Source organism: Helianthus annuus, chromosome 12, assembly GCF_002127325.2.
Source record: "Helianthus annuus cultivar XRQ/B chromosome 12, HanXRQr2.0-SUNRISE, whole genome shotgun sequence".
NCBI classification, from domain to species: domain Eukaryota; kingdom Viridiplantae; phylum Streptophyta; class Magnoliopsida; order Asterales; family Asteraceae; genus Helianthus; species Helianthus annuus.
This window is the reverse complement of record NC_035444.2, coordinates 104801042-104820166: the sequence shown is the minus strand read 5'-3', so window position 1 is coordinate 104820166 and position 19125 is coordinate 104801042. Positions and strand designations below refer to the sequence as shown.

The 19125-nt window shown below is 39.3% G+C and overlaps 1 protein-coding gene across 1 annotated transcript; it reads right to left on the bottom strand.

Annotated features, from left to right (window-relative positions):
* Nucleotides 1-211: 211 nt before the first annotated feature.
* Nucleotides 212-1824, bottom strand: LOC110892624. The gene is made up of 2 exons (XM_022139780.1): nucleotides 707-1824; nucleotides 212-608 (listed from the first exon to the last, which is right to left on the bottom strand). Exons 1-2 carry the CDS (start codon nucleotides 1822-1824, stop codon nucleotides 212-214), a joined length of 1515 nt encoding a protein of 504 aa, XP_021995472.1.
* Nucleotides 1825-19125: the final 17301 nt, after the last annotated feature.

Genomic DNA, 19125 nt, shown 5'->3' with positions numbered 1-19125 from the left:
GGTCGGTGAAGTCGATGCACATTCGCTAGGAGTTATCCTTTTTTCGTACCATAACTGGATTCGACACCCATGTTTGATACCGGACTTCTCGAATGATCCCGGCATCTAGGAGACTCTTCACATCTTTTGCAATTGCCTTAGCTCGATCCGGTGCCATGTGCCTCTTTCTCTGTGCTATCGGCTTTATCGATTCCATTAGATTCAAGTGGTGCTATGCCATGGACCTGGGAACCCCTTGCATATCGGAGTGCTTCCACGCAAAAACATCAATCGAGTTACTCAATAATTCCCACGGGAGCTTCTTCGTTCGTTTTGGGAGCTGGGCGCCGATAGCCACTTGCTGTTCGGGGTAATCCGGGTTGATCGCCCAGAGTTCTGTGGGTACTTCAGACTTTTTGGAGCCGGTTTCTGCTGCGTGTCTTACTTCAGCTGCGAACGAATTTGATTCTAAAAATATAGTGGCGACTCGAGCTTCGGTGGGGAATTTAATGGCACCATGTATTGTCGAGCTAATAGCTCCGAGAGCTCGTAGCCCAGGTCGTCTGAGTATTATGTTATGTGATGAGTGAGTTCCAACAACCAGAAAGGTTAGTTGAATAGTCCTGCTCCTGTCATTATTTTAAATGTAGTCGGAAGGGTAATCTGCCCTATCGGACGAACCACCTCTCGCGAGAAACTTATTAAGGGTGTGGACACCTCGATCAACCTCTTCTTCGTCTGGGGGTTTAGCTGTTGGAAACACTGTAAATACATTATCTCAAAGGCGCTTCCTCCGTCCACATAAATTCGCCGGACCAAGTGTCCTACGACTACAGCTGATATCGTGATTGGTCCGTCTCGAGCATCTTCCGGATCAATCGGAGGAAAATATGTGGGCTGGTGCATCCAAGCTGCCATATGCTGATTCGACCGTTTTACCCCTCTTGGCTCGGTAGACCGAATCATATTGATTCCGGCCTCGGTGTTCGGGTTATCATTCGCTGTTGCGGACTTCTTCCCATCCTTTACCTCTTTTACGAGATGAGAGAGTTTTCCGGATAGTACGGCCTCCTCGATTTCTTGTTTTAATGCCCAACACTCATCAGTTGTATGCCCCTTGTCTCGGTGATACTCACAATATTTCTTGGAGTGTTTATCCGAAGTAGGTCGCTGCTTTGACGGTGTAGGAAACCGGGTGGTTTCCGTACTAAGAATTTCACTTGGCGACTTTGTTAGTTCGGAGAAGGTGTTAAAACGCACGTTTCCGGTTCGAAAACTGCTTCGATCTGCCTTCTGGTACGGACCACGACTCCCGTTCCAGTTATTGTTTCTATCTTTCGGTGGTGACGCGTTCCGTCTCCATGATGTGGTTCGAGCCTTGGCACTTCTTGCTGCTGTTTCGTTCGTCTGACCGTAGGCACTCTTTCCCCGAACAAAGGCTCGAGCTTGCTCCATAAGTACCTCCATGGTTTTTGGGAGATCTTCATGGAGCTTTTCCACTAACTGATTGTTCCGTACTCCGTGACAAAATCCGGAGACTCGGAGCTGATCGACCGCTCCGCTTTTCTGCATGCTCTCTCGATTAAACCGGTCTATGAAATCTTCTACGGATTCTCCGTCACGGCGTTTTATGTGGTGAACCTCGGTAATATCTTTCTTGCAGCAATGCTGCTGGTAGAAGTTTTGCAAAAACATACGCCGGAAATCCTCAAAGTGATCAATCGATCCCTCTGTCAACCCATCGAACCATACTCTTGCTGATCCGGTAAGAGTTTGAGCGAACATGTGACACCAAGCCGGCATGGGCCATTGCTCGACCTTAGCCGCTCCGGCGAATGCGAACATGTGGTCGTCCGGGTCGGACGTACCATCATAGAATTTCAGTGTAGGGGCATCTTTAACTTAGCCGGGAGTGGGGCATTAACAATCCGCATCGTGAACTTTGACTGAGAAGTCATAGACGTGGGATGATATGGCATGATCAACTCCTGATCTTGAGGATTCAGACCCATAGATCCCTGGGGAAACAAGTCATTGAGACCGTTATTCATCGGAGCATTCATAAACGAAGAGAATTGTGCAACACATGTTATGGGAGTGGAGATTGTAGAACTTACCATAGATCCAGAGGTGAAAGCTCCGACGGAGACGGGATTATTCCCTGGATAGATACTGCTAAACAAATTCGTGCGGAGACTCTGCAGCATTTCTTCTCGCTGTTGCTGCTGTTGTAAATGTCGTAACAGGTCGGCGTTCATCAATAGGAAAGCATTGTCAAAAGTAGGTAGTGGTGTAGCAACCAGAGCAGTAACCGATAGCGTAGTGACAGAGATCGCGATTACAGAACTTGCAACTGGAGGGGCCGACGCTGATCCTGCTGAAGCCGCTGCGGCAACTGCTGTTGAAGTAGTTGCGGAGGAAACGTTTCCTTCCTAGATGTCGTTAAACGACGGGAAAGTGTTTGCAGGAGCAGCTGTTGTGGATTCCATGACTTGGAATGAACGAAATTAATCAAAGTAAATTGAGTGAATTCGAGGGGATGGCGCCACTGAAGACTCAAAAACCAGTTGGTTCGACCTGGTCAGAGTTTTACTTTAGATGACCTAGATAGAACCTGCAAGATCACAAGAAAACAAGCACACCGTTAGCCTCGTCACAGGGAGGGGGGCCTCTCTGTGACCAAGCTCGGGCGTGAGAATAAGTATTTGCGAGGTGGAAATAGGTTAGGGAGAGAGAGTGGAGAGTTTAGAGAGAGAAAGTAGCGATTACCCCTTTTTGGAGCCTTGAGTGTGGTATTTATAGTCTATGGGTATGCTGATGTGGCAAGTTAGTTAGGGCCGGACCAGTCGCTGTCATGGCAGTTATGGCCGAGGGCCCAGTTAGTTATGGCGTAACAATGTATTTGGTCGTTCCATCTACGGTATGTGGTCCGACCGAGGACGTATCCAACCTACATATATGAGACTCGGTCCCATGTCTAGTGATGATACGGTCCGACCAAGGACGAATCCTCATCACCCCCGTTTCTCCATGTGTTGCATCTTCATCACGGTGTGGCGGCTGAAATTTTTTTGTAGATAGGGTTTCTTTTTGGACGTCCAGTATTATCGAAGAAGAGAATCAGTAGTTGTTTTTGTTTTCTAATTAATATATTTTAATCAATTAATAATAATAAGTAAGTAAGTAATCATTACGTAATCATTAATTCATTATTAATTATTAAAATCATATTATTCAATTACGTTTTCCTTTACATAAATTATTAAAAAAATTATTAATCATAATAATAATAATAGTTTTTTATTCTATGTAAATAATTAAAACAAAAAAGGGGGTTTTGTTGTGTTTGGTAAAGAAGTTTTGACAGGTTCGAGGCACGGTACAAGAAGTTGGTTCGTGCGTGTGGCAAAAGACTTGAGTTAGCGAGTACATGGGTTCTCGTTTTGGTCTTGTGTTGAGGAAATAGTGGGGATCACATTTTCGGGGGATCACATCTTAAAAATGTCTTCTAAGAAAGAGGTGTTGAGCAGGAACTCCAAGGATTCAGATACTCATATGGTGAATCTATAGAAGCACTTACAGGCCGGTTTGCTGAACTGCTCTCTGAAATGGAGAAGGCAGAGATGGTGGTGTCTACTCACACAAGCAACAAAAAGCTTCTGGATGCTATAAAAAGGATTCCAGATCGGGCGAACTGTAGTTGGTTTAGCAATGTTAATCAGATAATATTGACAACCGACTGCTATTGTTACAAAATGAAATAGGATGAGCTGATCTCACTCATCAAATCATACGACAATGCTGACAAGCAGTCTACTCAAGGCAACACATCTGATGCAGTTTGCTCACCCACTCCTACTCCTACTACTCCATTGCCTGTTGTAGTTTGCTCATCCACTTCTGCTTATTCATCACAAAATTCAGAATCAAGTTGTTGTATAGGTATTCAAATTCCCAACTTCACTCCCATTCCTACTGAGGTATGTGTAGACGATATCTGTTGTACTCCTAAATGTAGGGAAAAGGTTAAAGGGTTCAAAGAGCAGGCAGACTCGCTCTTATGCAACTTCAATATACAAGATCTAATAGTTATGAAATTAAAAAGAAATTAAATGGATACAAGGATATGGTGGAGGCACAGAAGCTTGATATCCATAAGTTGCATAGCGATCTGAGTGAGGTAAATTGTAGATATCTCCACTTTAAGGAATTGTCTGAAAAAACTAACTGTTGAACTTGATAATCTAAAATCAACTTTTGAAAACACAGAGTTTAATTTTAAAAAGTTTGATGTATCAAGTGAAAAAGTTGAAAATATGATTAATCAACAGTTAAAATACAGTAAGAGGGAAGTGAGGAATAAGGGATTTGGACTCATATGTATACCTCCACCATACAATCACAATTACACCTCTCTTCCTATGACTGAGGAGGAGATAGATAATCTGCCCAAAATGGGGTATGGAAAACCCAATGATATCAAGGTTGAGCCGGTAAAATCAACAAAGGTTAAAATCTCAAAACCTAAAAGAGATGAAACAAAGACAACTGAACCAGCATCTGCACCTGTCTTTGTAAAATCAAATGATGTCTAAGCAAACAGAGACATTGAGTTTTGAGAAAAATGAAGAATCGGCAAATACACCAACTGAGCAAGTTGCTCTATCTGATTCCAAATGTGAATCACCTGAAGCAACTGATTCTGAGAAATTGGAATTAGTAGAATCTTGTGAATCTAACTGTGAATCTTCTAGAGCAGCTGAATCAGCAGAAGAAGATTCAGCGGAGCCACTACAAACGGAATGTAACTCAAGTGGTTCAGCTGAATCAAGCAGTGAAACAGTGACTGAGCCTACAACATCTGAAATTGAAACAACAAGGCCAGTCCCTGATTTTAATTGTGTAACTGTTACTGATGCTTCTACCTCATGTGCAGATGAGGTAATAGTAGAGGATTGGGTTGGGTTGAGGGGGATGATGTTGTTTGTCAAAAAGCTGACGATGTTTGTCTAAAAACATCAAATTTGTCTGCTGATGCTCCTCCTTATGTGAGAAAGGCTGCTTCTGAGCCAACTTTGAGAGGCCCGTCAAATAAATATGTACCTCCAAAGCCAACAGTTAGAAATGTAAATACTAAATCCAGTGAATGTGCTAACTGTTGTAAACACAAACAAATGAAACAGGGGAGAAAGATTGAACAGACTGCAAACAAATCATCCAACAAGTCTTATAACTCAAATCTAGCATCAGTTAGATGGAATGGATCGGGATATACTCCTTACGTGAAGAAGCAAACCTGCTACAACTGTGGCATATCCGGTCACATTGCCAGGAATTGCACACATCGTCCCTATGTGCCATACTATACACAGCATCAGAAGGTTACACCAAGGGACAGATCTTATTCTAAGCCAATGAAGGTTGAAAAGCCTAAGGCAATGATGAATAAGCATCCCCAGGTTAAACCATCTGATGTGGATTGGAATGCTGTAAAAGAAAAAAGCAAAAGGGAAACAAGCTTTGAAACCAAAACAACTCTTGAAAAACAAAAGGGTTGAAAAGCAAACAGTTTTTCCCAAGGCACCTAAGAAATTAGAGAAGCCAAAACAAGTTTGGAAGGCAAAACAAAATGTAGCGACATCACCAATCCTTGAATCAAAAGGGGGCATGTGTTTTCGAGAAGTGTCTTATATTGATGCTTCAAGAATACCCAGTTAGAAATGAAAATACCAAGGTGGAGTTGTTAACAATCCTTGGATATTGATACCGGTTGTTCCAGATACATAACGGCTAACGTCTCACTGTTGCAAAAAGGTATATTCTTTTACAGTTGATATGTTTCTTTTTGAGGAGATAAGAGAAGTAAGTAAGACAGGATCACCGAAAAGGTACAAAATTTGAATTTCGTATTCTAATTTCGATATTGATTAGTCTTAAATCTTATGATGGAACGGTTAGGCAAAAACAACAAAAATATTTTTATTTTCTTTCGTATTTCTCTTTGCACATACGTTTTCGTTGTTAGGTAAATTTGTGCATAAGATTTACGCATAAATTTAAGGGGATATCTAGTGATATCTGTCTGTAAATATATTTAAAAAAAGAAAACACCAAAACATTAGAAAAATAGAAAAATCAAAAAAATTTTATTGCATATATGGGAAATGAAATAATTTCCCTATGTGGATTAAGGCTAGCTCATGTAAGACTAATATTGAAATGGTCGACTCTAGAGCGATGTGTTGGTAGGCTTTATCCTAATGGCTGGACTCTTTGACTAGTACTGTGTAGAACACTAATATATTCTATGACCGCAGGAAAGAATGTTCACTTGGAATTAGAGCATAGCTATTTGAATGCGTGTGTGATGTCCCGATACACACAATTTCGTTCTAGTTCTGAAATCTTTTCTAAACAACTCGTGTATCTCCTCTGTTTTACGTGAGCAAAGACCTGGAGGTGCTAGGCAACGTCGGCTTCTGTTTTGCGTGAGCAAAGACCTAGTTGTACGTTGTCGCTCTGTGGATCAAATACACCCGAAAGAGGCCCTCTAATGCCCAAAAGAAACCCAAAAATAAAAACCTATATCAAACTGAGAAAATCTCATTTAATTTGTATATTATATATATCTCTGCAAATGATCTATTCTGTTCTTTTCTCAATCCAGTCCCAGTCAAGGTTTCAGAATCCTAGAACGGGCTTGTGAAATATGTGGTAGGGAAACTACACGCATGATAGCATGTTCAAAATTAAAAATTCCGGGATTTGATCATGATTGAATTGAGTGTTCATATAATTAAATTGAAAAACATGATAAATCAGTTCCAGACCGTCATTTGAAAAAGGCATAGGGAGATAAGTTTAAGTGGACAAATATACTGGCAATCGCTCGGATCACCCAAAGTAAATTAGTGTTGATAAGTGTAGTATAGCCTGAAACACTGTGATTTAATCCCATTGCAATTGTAATTGTACATTAGTTTCTTTGTTTATTTGTGTTTCAAATTAGAAAATCAAAAATCCAAAAATAGAGTGTTTATTTGTTTTATTAAAAATTTAACCATTCTTCAAGATTTGATTGATCATCATGAGTTGAAAGAAATTTGAATTGTGAAATCCGAGTACAAATACTTGGATGTACTGAGTGTTCATTGGTATTTCCCTCTGTTGCACAAAAACATTTGCTTATAAATTTCTGAGTATGTGCAGAATTTAAAATTCAAATCAAGAAATAGGGGTTGTTGAAGGTTGATATGCTGTTGGTTGCTGACAAAGCTTGAAGCATCACAATAGCAAGATGTACCTAAGTCAGAAGAACCAGATGCGTGTCATCATCTTACAGTGATAGTGTACATTTAAAGAGGTACATGTGAACCTGCTTGAAAGAGAAGACATTGACAAAGAAGAGAGTTGCTGAGAATCCTCCTCTTGCATTCTTTTCAACAAGATTTTCAAGCAAAGCTGATCGTGGTTAAGAAAAACAAAGAGCCAAGTTTGAAGATGAAAAGATGAAGTATCTTCCCACAGAAACATGACAAAGACAGTAGTTTGATAAAAACAGCATAAACCTAGGGGGATATTGTAAGGCCCTATAATTGAGTAGGTTTACGCTTATCTTTATCAAACACACTTATAGGCTATTGGGCTTAGCCTTGTGGTGGGTTAGATAATATTAGAATAAGCCATGTGGGAAATTAAATGTTTTGGGCCTCTTTGGTTAGTAATATGCGTGTGGGTCTGGCCCAACTTGTAACTAGGTCACCCTATGTAACTATAAATAGGATGAGCCTAGGTCATTATTAGGTTGGTTGTTCACATTTTCTGTTCTTCTAGTCATATTTTGAGAGAGTGTAACCATGTACCAGACGATCCTTTAGATCGTGTGCACGTTGAGATTCAATCAATAAAATCGTTCTTGTTCATCACCTTCATTAGTATTCTGCGCTTTTGATTGTGATTTTGATATCCGATTGTGTAGTTTTGGGACTTACACATTCCCAAAGTGTGCCGTTTCTGGTGTGCGGCCCTGCAGTCTTTTCTTGTACATTATGCATCAGGGGTTGTAAACTTGGGAGTGTGCGACCCCCAAGTGTACGGTGTGTAATGTATGGTTGTAAATCATGCAGTATAGTGTGTACCTTTCCAGTGTACGATCAATATTAATCAAACAGTTGCATTTGTTCATGTTTTCAAATCTGTCAAAACAAGTTTACAATTCCTACCATATTCTAGCATCCTTGTCATCGAGCACAACAAATTCATGTATCAGTTATCATCCATTCATTTGATCAAATCGTCATTATCATCTTATCAGTTTGTACTCACCAAGATGTGTCTAAATCCCTAGCCTTTTTAACATCATCCATTAACAAAACATTCATCCCAAGATTTAGTCAAAATAGAGAACACATGAAATTATTCTCAACAAATCATTCATGAACCATTATCACAGAAATCAAGCATCTTTTCATATGAGCATCATGTATATCTTCCTAAACATGCTTCTATCACTAGTAAACTCACACATCGGTTGTCATTTAGTCATGGGAATCAAGTTCATCATTATAGCATCAAAATACAACTAAAATCCTAAACTCTTAACACCATTTATGAGATCACATCCTTCATATCCTAACAGATTTAACATAGTGTATCACATCATTTCATGAGTCACTTAAAAGCAAACAAGAGCAAGTATCAAATCAAGAACTTATCTTTTAAACATTCATCATCAACAAAAACATGAACCTTCAAACACTAAAAATCTTACTAACCTTGAATGAAGAAATAAGAAGAAGAGAAGGTAGTGTGCGAGAAACAAGGAAGAATCTTCAAAAGATGCAGCCTTGAGAATAGAAGGATGATGAACACTTCTTCCTGAATCTTCGGAGAATGATGAGGAAGGATGTTTTGCTAATTTTGAGGGAAAGTTTCTAAAAAGGGAGAGAGAGAAGGGTATGCGGCGACTGGGGAAGGGAATGTTTGGGGAAAAGTGTAGGGTTTAGGATGTCATGGGTTTATATAATCACCTGAAAGGATACCGCACACTAATGTGTGGGAAACAACTGTCTTTTGTGATACCGCATACATGCTCCCATAGTGTGTGTAGCTGGGTTTTGTTTATGGGTGTGTGACACATAAGAGTGGCCCAATCACTAGGGACTGTGCGGTCCTATAAGAACTGGACTCGGTGCACCAGGAGCCCACAACAGGTACTGTGCGGCTAGGATGGGAGTGTGGGGCTGAACTATAAATAATGCTTTTAATTTATATTTAAATAGCAACCCAATATTATAAAAACTTTAATCCCTTTTCAATAATATAAGTTCTTATATTAGTTACAAATACATGCATGGTGATACGTTATAGGAAAAATAGTACGAGGTGAAACGTGAGTTCTCACACCTTAAGGGAATCACAACGAGAGAATTCCGTGTGCTTTAAAGCAAAATTCGTACCAATAAGGTATTTGCCTAACCCTCGCCGGACACAAATATTGGTCACTCTGCTGTACGAAAGTACTGAGTTGTTCACCAATAGTTTGACGTTGTAAAAACGAAAAGATGGACTCAGTATACTCACCTGCTACGATGAATCGTTGTGCTTACCTTGATCGTGGGGATATGTCATGGTATGTGGCACACGGGTATTATAGTATAATACTACCTTAAGCATATCACGAAGTTGAAAAATTGAAAGTTGGGTGTTAGGTTTAAGAGGACAAACATATTGGCAATCACTTAGACCAGTCTAAATAAGTTCGTACTGAAAAATGTTCCTTGGTCATCCTGAGAACGATTTTGATCCCATTGCAACTGTATTTAAATGTTTGAGTTAGTTTCTTCATTCCTGTTTATGTTTCATTTATTAAAAAAATTAAAAAAATAGAAAAATCAAAGATCCAAAAATAGCTTATTGTTTTCTTAAAACAGAAAATAGAGTGTTTTATTTGTTTTAAATTAAAAATTTAACCGTTCTTGAAGATTTGACTGATCATCAAAAGTTGAAAGAATTTGAATTGTGAAATTCGAGTACAAGTACTTGGATGTACCAAGTGTTCATATGGTACTCTCTCTGTTGCATAGAAATGTTTGCTTATATATTTCTGAGCATGTGTAGAACTTGATTTAAATCAAGAAACAGGGGTTGATGAAGTTTGAGATGCTGTTAGTTGCTGACAAAGCATGAAGCATCACAACAGCAAGATGTACCTGAGTCAGAAGAACCAGATACGAATTGTCGTCTGACGATGATAGTACATTTGAAAAAGTACCTATGAACCTGCTTGAAAGAGAAAGATTGAAGAAGAAAAGACCTGTTGAGAATCCTCCTCTCGCATTCTTTTTACCAAGATGTTCAAGCAGAATGCTGATCCTGATATGAAGCTAACCGCAAGAGAAGAAGAAAAAGAACCAGTGCTTAGAGTTCAGAAGTCAAGAACTTCCACAACATCTGAAAAATAGCGAAAACCATAGACTTCGTTGAAGACGTTGCTGAATTCATGCCATGAAGACAATTTGATGCATCAGTCTAGGGGGAGATATTTGGGTCTTAGAAGTGTGAGATTGACGCATCAAATATACGCAGCGGGCTATGGTAGCGAACTGGGATTAATTGGGTTAGTTTATATTAGGTTTTGGACCTGTTTAGGTCATTTAGGCCATGCCTAAGGCCATGTGGGCTAGGCACGCCCAAGGGAAGCCTGATGTGCGTAAAATACAACATATAAATTACCTCAAACAAGGCGAAAAATCAACCCTTTTTCGGTATTAATGTTGGAAAAAGCATGTTTCTTTGTTTACTTTTAATTTACCGGATCAAAAGAGCTTAGACGAACAAAAGGAACAAATTAACATCGGAAACCAACATAAATACAAAGAAGAAGGATTGACACGACTCGTCGAGCCTCCATCCACATCCAAACCAAAAAAAATAATAAAAACAGAAGCTTCGGCACGGGTCCGTGCCCACCAGGCATGGGGGCGTGCCTAGACAAGATTCCCTGCAGAAAAAGACAACAACAAAAGACAAACCAACACGGGGCCGTGCCAACTCAACACGGGCCATGGTTAACTCTAAGATTCGCAGAATCTGAGATAGTACAGCAAGTACATTCACCACGGGTCGTGCCATTGACACATGGGGCCGTGTTAGTACAAGACCTGACATCTGCCGTTAATGAAGGGAGAGAGAATGAAGGCCACGTGGCCGTGTGGATGCTCTGATTTCAGCTATAAATAGGGGTGCTTGGTTTCATTCCAACTCATCCCTTGGCAAACCACTTCTCTCACACTTGCCACCATTCCACCACCACTACAACACCAACATCCACCACCATCATCCATCTTTCATCTTTTATAGTGTGTAGTAGTCTCGGTATCCAAGATCGATCGTAAGAGTTCTTGTCAAACAAAGACCACGCTTGGCTAAACTCTTACATCACTTTTCGTGAGATCTCTTAGTTAAGAGTTCTCGTCAAACAAATGCAATTTCATGGTAACTGAAGGAATAGTACTCGGTCATAAAATCTCAAGTGAAGGAATGGAAGTTGATCAGGCAAAAATAGAAACTATTTCCTGATTACCTCCCCTATCCTCCATTTGAGCCATTCGAAGTTTCCTAGGACATGCTGGAATTTATAGGCGATTTATGACAGACTTTTCCAAAATCTCTAGACCTCTAACAAAATTACTTGAAAAAGATGCCCCCATTCATCTTCGACAAGGAATGCAATATGGCTTTCTTGCAATATAAGAAATTCTAGTTTACGCACTATTGGTGCATATTTCGTATGTCTGCCACTGTGCGAATAGCTAGACAGAGCGTGTGTTGAATATTGTATAGAATAGTGAAAAGTTGGACATGGTATAGTATTGTCAAGGTCCATCCGGACGGATGGGCATCAGTTTAGTCCAAACCCCATCCGCCATAGGTAATGATATTGTAAAGTCCATCCGGACGGATGGACATAGGTACATACGGGCGGATAGGCTGTTGCCTATAAATAGGGATGTGGGTTTCCCATTTGGACAAGCTTTTGGTTCCCAGTGGGGAGATGTTGTCCAACTGGTTTCACGGGTATGTAACTTTCATATATTAATAGAATCCAGATTATAAGTAACTATTCGGTGTTGATTCTATCTTCTACTCATTTCTTATCACCGAACCGATCAGCTCGGGACCAAAGCTCCGTCAAACTCGACATTTACTGGAATATCAAGTGGTATCAGAGCTAAGGTACCAATTCAATCGATCTAACAGTTGATTGAATCACCTACGCTCAATAATTTAAGATGTGTACTGAGTTTTGACGTAAAAACATAGAAAATCATAAAATTGAAGGTCAAAATTGAAGGTCAATTCACGGATAGAATTTGAAATTGAAGACATCATTGGATTCGGAATTGATTTTCGCACAATTCTGTAAAATTTCATCATGAAATTCGCAGAAATAAAGATTTTGGATCGAAAAATGTGATTAGGAACTTTCTTGAGAGGTTCAGACACATCTGGATGGATGCACTCATCCGAACGGATGGACATTCACATCCGAACAGATGGACATCCCTATCCGGATGGATAGACATGCGACGATCCAGACGAATGAACATTCCGTATAAACTGCCAACTCGTTCCAAAATTAGTTCATCCGAACGATGGAACTACTCCATTCGGACGGATGAACAAATGCCTAAAAAGGCATTTTTTGATCGCAATGACGAGGTGAGTCTCTAGAAAAAATTTGGTGATGCGATCACAGATTGTTCAGGGACACCGTCTAGGGCTTCAGCGAACAAATTTGATGATGCGATCACAGATTGTGGAAATTTGTGGGGTAGTCATGATACTGGTGCAGAATGTTTATCATTTGGTTATCTGACTATTAATGGGCCGTAACGTAAAATCCGCAATGATGAAAAACTAACGTTTGGGGAAAAATTGTCACATTTTCAGCATAGTTAGGTTTTTCAGAGAACAGAAAGAACTGGATTGCCTAATTTGAGGTGTAATTCAGTGATAAGACATCAGAATTTGCAAAAAATGAGGGGGAATAAAAATTTCAGATGAAATTCCAGCATTTTCTAAATTCGTGACATTGCAACAGTATTCGGGTGGTTCAGACTTCAGGATTGTCTGAAGATGCATAGGATTCTGGATTTGGGAACTCATGATCATTGGAAGTTCAGACTCTATAGATCAGGGTCAGATTGATGTCTTAGGGTTTGAGTCCCGGGTCTTTATCAAGCTGCTTAGCAGGATTAGCTTCAGGAGATGATACTTATAAGATATCACATTTGTATGATAGTCTAAAGTGTCAGAATGGTTAATCTTCGAGCAAATGAATTGTTTTTCGGTCAAACCGCCGGGGAATGAAATGTTTGTTGGTTAAGTTGCTTCCAGAACTAGCGGAGAAGACTACATCTGTTATCGTGACTGAAGAGGAAAAATGTGAATCTGATCATCGGTGAATGTTTCTAGATCTGGATGCATTACCAGATAGTGTGTTATTCGATGAAGATTTCCTGATTGTGGAGATTGCCGTTTATACTGATCTATCATTCTTGAAGGTGCTTAAAGCTGATCATGGAAAACGGGATTTCAGATTTTCAGGGGTAATCACAGATTTGACATTAACCAGTGGGGTATTTGAAGTTTCTATCAATTGTCTGTTGGGTTTTTGTACAACACTTAGATCGAGCAAGCGGAATGCGAGATCGTGTAGCTGAAATGTTATATCAAAAACTGAAGGCGGATGTAGTTAAAGCTGAAACAGAGAAGCTGCAACGATTAGTTTCAAGTTGGACGTTATTCGTGAAGATTGCAGTTTAGTAAATCAGAGGAGGAGGAGTGAACTGCGCAAACAAAGACCTGAAGATTCATTTCAGGGGGAATTTGTGCATAACACTGTCAAAAGCGAATCTGGATCATCAATCAAGGGGGAATCTATTGAAAATTTCAAGATGCCTGATTGAAGTTGCAGAATAGTTAAAGTTACAAAATATTCAAACACAACTTAAGGTTTTGTGACGATTTGACAGTGACAGCCAGGGGGGAATCTGTTGGTGCATATTTCGTATGTTTGCCCCTCTACGAATAGCTAGACAGAGCGTGTGTTAAATATTGTATAGAATAGTGAAAAGTTGGACACGGTATAGTATTGTCAAGGTCCATCTGGACGGATGGTGTCCATACGTCCAGATGAACATCAGTTTAGTCCAAACCCCATCCGCCATAGGTAATGATATTGTAAAGTCCATCCGGACGGATGGACATAGGTACATACGGGCGGATAGGCTGTTGCCTATAAATAGGGATATGGGTTTCCCATTTGGACAAGCTTTTGGTTCCCAAAGGGGAGATGTTGTCCAACTGGTTTCACGGGTATGTAACTTTCATATATCAATAGAAACCAGATTATAAGTGACTGTTCGGTGTCGATTCTATCTTCTACACATTTCTTATCACCGAACTGATCATCTCGGTAACAAAGCTCCGTCAAACTCGACGTTTCCTGGAATATCACACACCAATCATGATAGCACCCGATTAGAAACTACCTTTTGAAATCATGTGCGACGCGAGCGACTTTGCAGTTGGAGCCGTCTTAGGACAACGAAAAGAAAAACACTTTCACCCAATATATTATGCAAGTAAAACTCTTAACGATGCCTAAGAAAATTATACAACCACCGAAAAAGAGCTACTAGCTGTAGTATTTGCTTTTGATAAATTTTGTTCCTATCTTGTTCTTTCTAAAACAATAGTCTATACGTACCACGCCGCCATTCGGTACCTTTTAAAAAAACAAGAAGCCAAACCACGTCTGATCCGGTGGATTCTTCTCCTACAAGAATTTAACATTGAGATAAAAGATAAACGAGGAGCCGAAAACGCCGTCGCCGATCACTTATCTCGCTTAGAAGATCCCGCTTTGGAGCTAACTCAGGAAGAGCTCATCAATGAAAAATTCCCCACCAGATCCTTAGAAATGGTTGAATATCAAAAAGAACCATGGTACGCTGACTATGCTAACTATCTCGCTAGCGGCATTTTAGTCAAAGGTTGGTCACATCAACAAAGAAAAAATATCTTTGCCGATGTCACCACTATTTTTGGGAAGATCCATATCTTTTTAAAATATGTGCCGACCAACTTATCCTAAGGGGCGTCGGTGGTCAAGAAGCAAGAAAGATTCTTCACCACTGTCACGAAGGACCATATGGAGGACATCATGGAGCCATGAGCACTGCACGTAAGTATTCGATTTAGGATTTTATTGGCCAACCATCCATAAGGATGTATACAATTTAATCAAAACATGTGACGCATGCCAAAGAACAAATAATATCTTATCAAGAAACGAAATACCCCAAAATGGCATTCTTATTTGTGAAATTTTTGATGTTTGGGGTATGGATTTATGGGACCTTTCCCACCGTCAAAAGGGAACAAATACATTCTTGTCGCAGTCGATTACATGTCTAAGTGGACCGAAGCCGAAGCTCTTCCAACAAACGATGGGAGAGTTGTGGTAAAATTCCTAAAACGATTATTCTCTTGTTTCGGAACTCCAAAAGCACTTATCAGTGATAGAGGTACCCATTTTTGCAATTATCAATTAAATAAAATTTTAACAAAATATGGGGTCTATCACCATCTTTCAACTGCTTACCATCCTCAAACCAACGATCAAGCTGAAGTAACAAATCGAGGGCTAAAAAGAATTTTAGAAAAAACTTTAGGTCAAAATAAAAAAGATAGGGTAGATAAACTAGACCATGCTTTATGGGCTTTCCGAACCGCCTATAAAACACTGATAGGCACTACCCCATATAAGCTCGTCTTTGGAAAAAAAAAAATATCACCTCCTAGTAGAAATTGCACACAAATCATACTAGGCATTAAAAAATGTAAACCTAGACCAAGAAACTTCCGGTAAAAACCGATTTTGTCAGTTAAATTAATTGGATGAAATTAGAAATCAAGCATATTCCAACTCAGAAATTTATAAGGAACGCATGAAAAACTTACACGATAAAATAAGCAAACCTAAAGAATTTCAGGAGGGGGATCAAGTGCTCTTGTTTAACTCGAGACTTCCATTACCCAAATCTTTCCACATGGAGCCGTAGAAATTAAGCCTCCAAAAGGTGAACCTTTCAAGGTGAACGGACAAAGGTTGAAGCTTTACAAAGGCTTCACTGAGGATGAAGAAGTTGAAGTAACACTTCAAGAGGTAGATACGTGAACAGGGAACAATCAAACGTTAATTGTAAATATGCATATTTTTCTTTTTAATTATCTTGTAGGTACATTTGGAAAGCATCATCCTTAAAGATTGGATGAGAAACAGGTAAGTACAAAAAGGGAACCCTCGGAAAAACGGTCACACACACGTGCACAATAAAAATTTTGTTACTGGCACTCTGACCACGGAACTGTGCCCACCCCCCGAGTCCAAACACCCAGTCACCAAAAAATTAAATAAAACGGCAACGGGGTCGTGCTTACCAAGCACGGGACCATGGTAAATCTGCAGACAGGGTATAAGAGCCCTTTTTCTTCACTCTTTCAACACAAACCACGACCCGTTTCTCTAGAGCAGCCGATTCCTACCCTTTTTCCGCTGATTTTCGATGATCTTCTGTACAAATTTGTCTATGAGGTATGATTCTAGCATCATAGTTAGTTAGATTAGCACTTTGCATGTAGTATAACATCAAAAATTTGGGATAAATCTAGGGTTCTTAAACTAGACCCGTGCCAATCCCAAATTTTTGTTTAGATCTTGTTAGTAGTAGTTAGCATAACTGTTTTAAGAAGTAAATCATCGAACATTGTTAGAAAAATCAGATTGCTCAAGCAGTTCTTCATAAACCCTTGTTCTTGACTGAAAAAATCTAAAATAGAAAGGGTAAACAAGCGTTTTATGCAAAATTGACAGTTAGGGTTTAATTTTCGGGGTAAACGCACATGATGGACCAAAAATTTTGAATTTTTCGAAGTCGGCTCGAAAACCTTAATTTTTGGGTTAACAGAAGAATTAACACGAGGCCGTGGGCATTCCAAACCCCAGACACGCGGTCGTGTCTAAAAGACACGGGGCCGTGTCCAGACATCCGGATTTCAATTTTTCGCATAATTTTCGTCACGCCAATTGTCTTACTAGTTCTTTCCTGCAGGAATGACGCCACACAAGTTTCTAAAATTCAAAACTTCTGAACTTGATTACCAGAATCGGTTTGAAGTGTTGCAGGCGAGGCACGAAGAACCCCCAAGACAAGGGTGCTATGATACGCTTGAAACTGTTGCAGTACAATTTAGGTGTGGGGGTGAGTGGTAAAGCATATCCATGGCCTAGTTCGGTGTAAACATTGGGTTATACACCGAGGAAGACACGACTGAACCAAACTTCACGGAAGTTGTCCGTGAACTCCCAGATTTGTAAATCTGGGTTCGTACAGCAAGTACAAGGGCCACGGGGTCGTGCCGTTGACACACGGGGTCGTGTGACCATCTTGACTGACAAGTGCATTAAATAAAAACAAAGAAGGAGAAGGACATGGAGTTGTGCCTACTGTAACACCCTGAAAATATAAAACTTTATATTAAAATTATAAAGTATAAAATAAACAAAAAATAAACTAACTAGGAATAAATAACCAAGTTAGTCATGAGCCTAGTCATAACAAAGAAACTTGGTTGAAAACATGGAAAATCTAACTTGATATTAGTAGGAGGGCCAAAGGTGCTAAGTTGAAAACTTGGTTTTTATAAAACAAAAATCAAAAACCCAAACACACACTGATGTGTGTCTGGTCGAAATAAACACAGGGGCGACACATGGTTCCCTCACAAACCCTAGTTCATGCAATTTTCACCAAATTGAAAGTTCTAATCTGTTCCAAATCGATTTCCAAGCACAAATTAGTGATCTCCTATGAAAAAGGATAAGAAGGTATGTAATTTCCATGGAAAACCTTCATCTAAGTTTCTGAGTGAATTCATGAAATTCATAATTGATGTTGCATGTTAGTTATTTGGAATGAAATAGTGTCTAGGGATAAACCCTAGTCAACTACTTGTTGAAATTTCGCCTATTTCTTGTGAAAATCATAATCACCATTAAAGGTGATAAGTGGGTTTTGTAGAATTATGTTAAACACTAGGATTATCTTTGTTAACTTAGTGTATTTGAGCTCTATGGAGCAAATCCAGATTGGTTGATATGAAAATTTGTCATGAACATGTGAAATAATGTTTAAATCTTGGTTAAATAGTTAGTCAAGAACTTGATTTTTGAATTGTATGAAATCATGCTCATTAGGTGTTTGATATAATGCCTAAGAGAAGATAAGTGTTGAGAATTTGGACTAAAAACGCATATTTGATTAGTGTGGTAAATTATGCGTCATATACTATAAGAGAGTTCTAAACATCTATGGTTGAATTCTATAGGCAAGGAAATCGGAACGTCAAGTGGACGAGCTAGTAGCGATACGCGTTTGAAGGGAACGCTTTGAAGGTACGTAACTACGGTTTCGTACGTTATGCTAAATTATGTATTTTTGTTAGTAGACTTTAAAATTAGCATAATATATGAAGTTGGTATTTAGTTGAAGTGACGAAGATCACTAGATAAATAAACGAGTCAAATATTGGTTAGAATAAGTTTGGAGTGTTGTAAAATGGTGGTTTCCATTAAACAACCAAACGGGTCGAACAATGATTGAATTTGTAGTGTTGAAGTGACTAAAACGTCACTCATTAAAAATTAAGTTATAAAAGCGTAAACCATGGAACGGACGTGATACGCTAAGGTTGACAAGCCCGGGAATGGGTATTATGGTTAGAAACCAATGTTGATGAATTATGCAAGTATGTAACTTGTTTCGCTACACTATGCAAATTAGATATTGTAATCGTTTATAGTTGTGATTTAGAATAAAGATTGGCATTAGTTGAAGTGACAATGTTCACTACTTGATTAATGAGTTAAAATTTGATTAGAAAGCGTTTGGTAGTCATTAGAAATGGAGGATTCCATAAATGAGCCAAACGGGTCGAATAATTGTTTAGTAAATAGTAAAAGTGTGTTTAGAATAGCATTTGGCAAACGACGGATTACAAGAGCGCGAAACCATA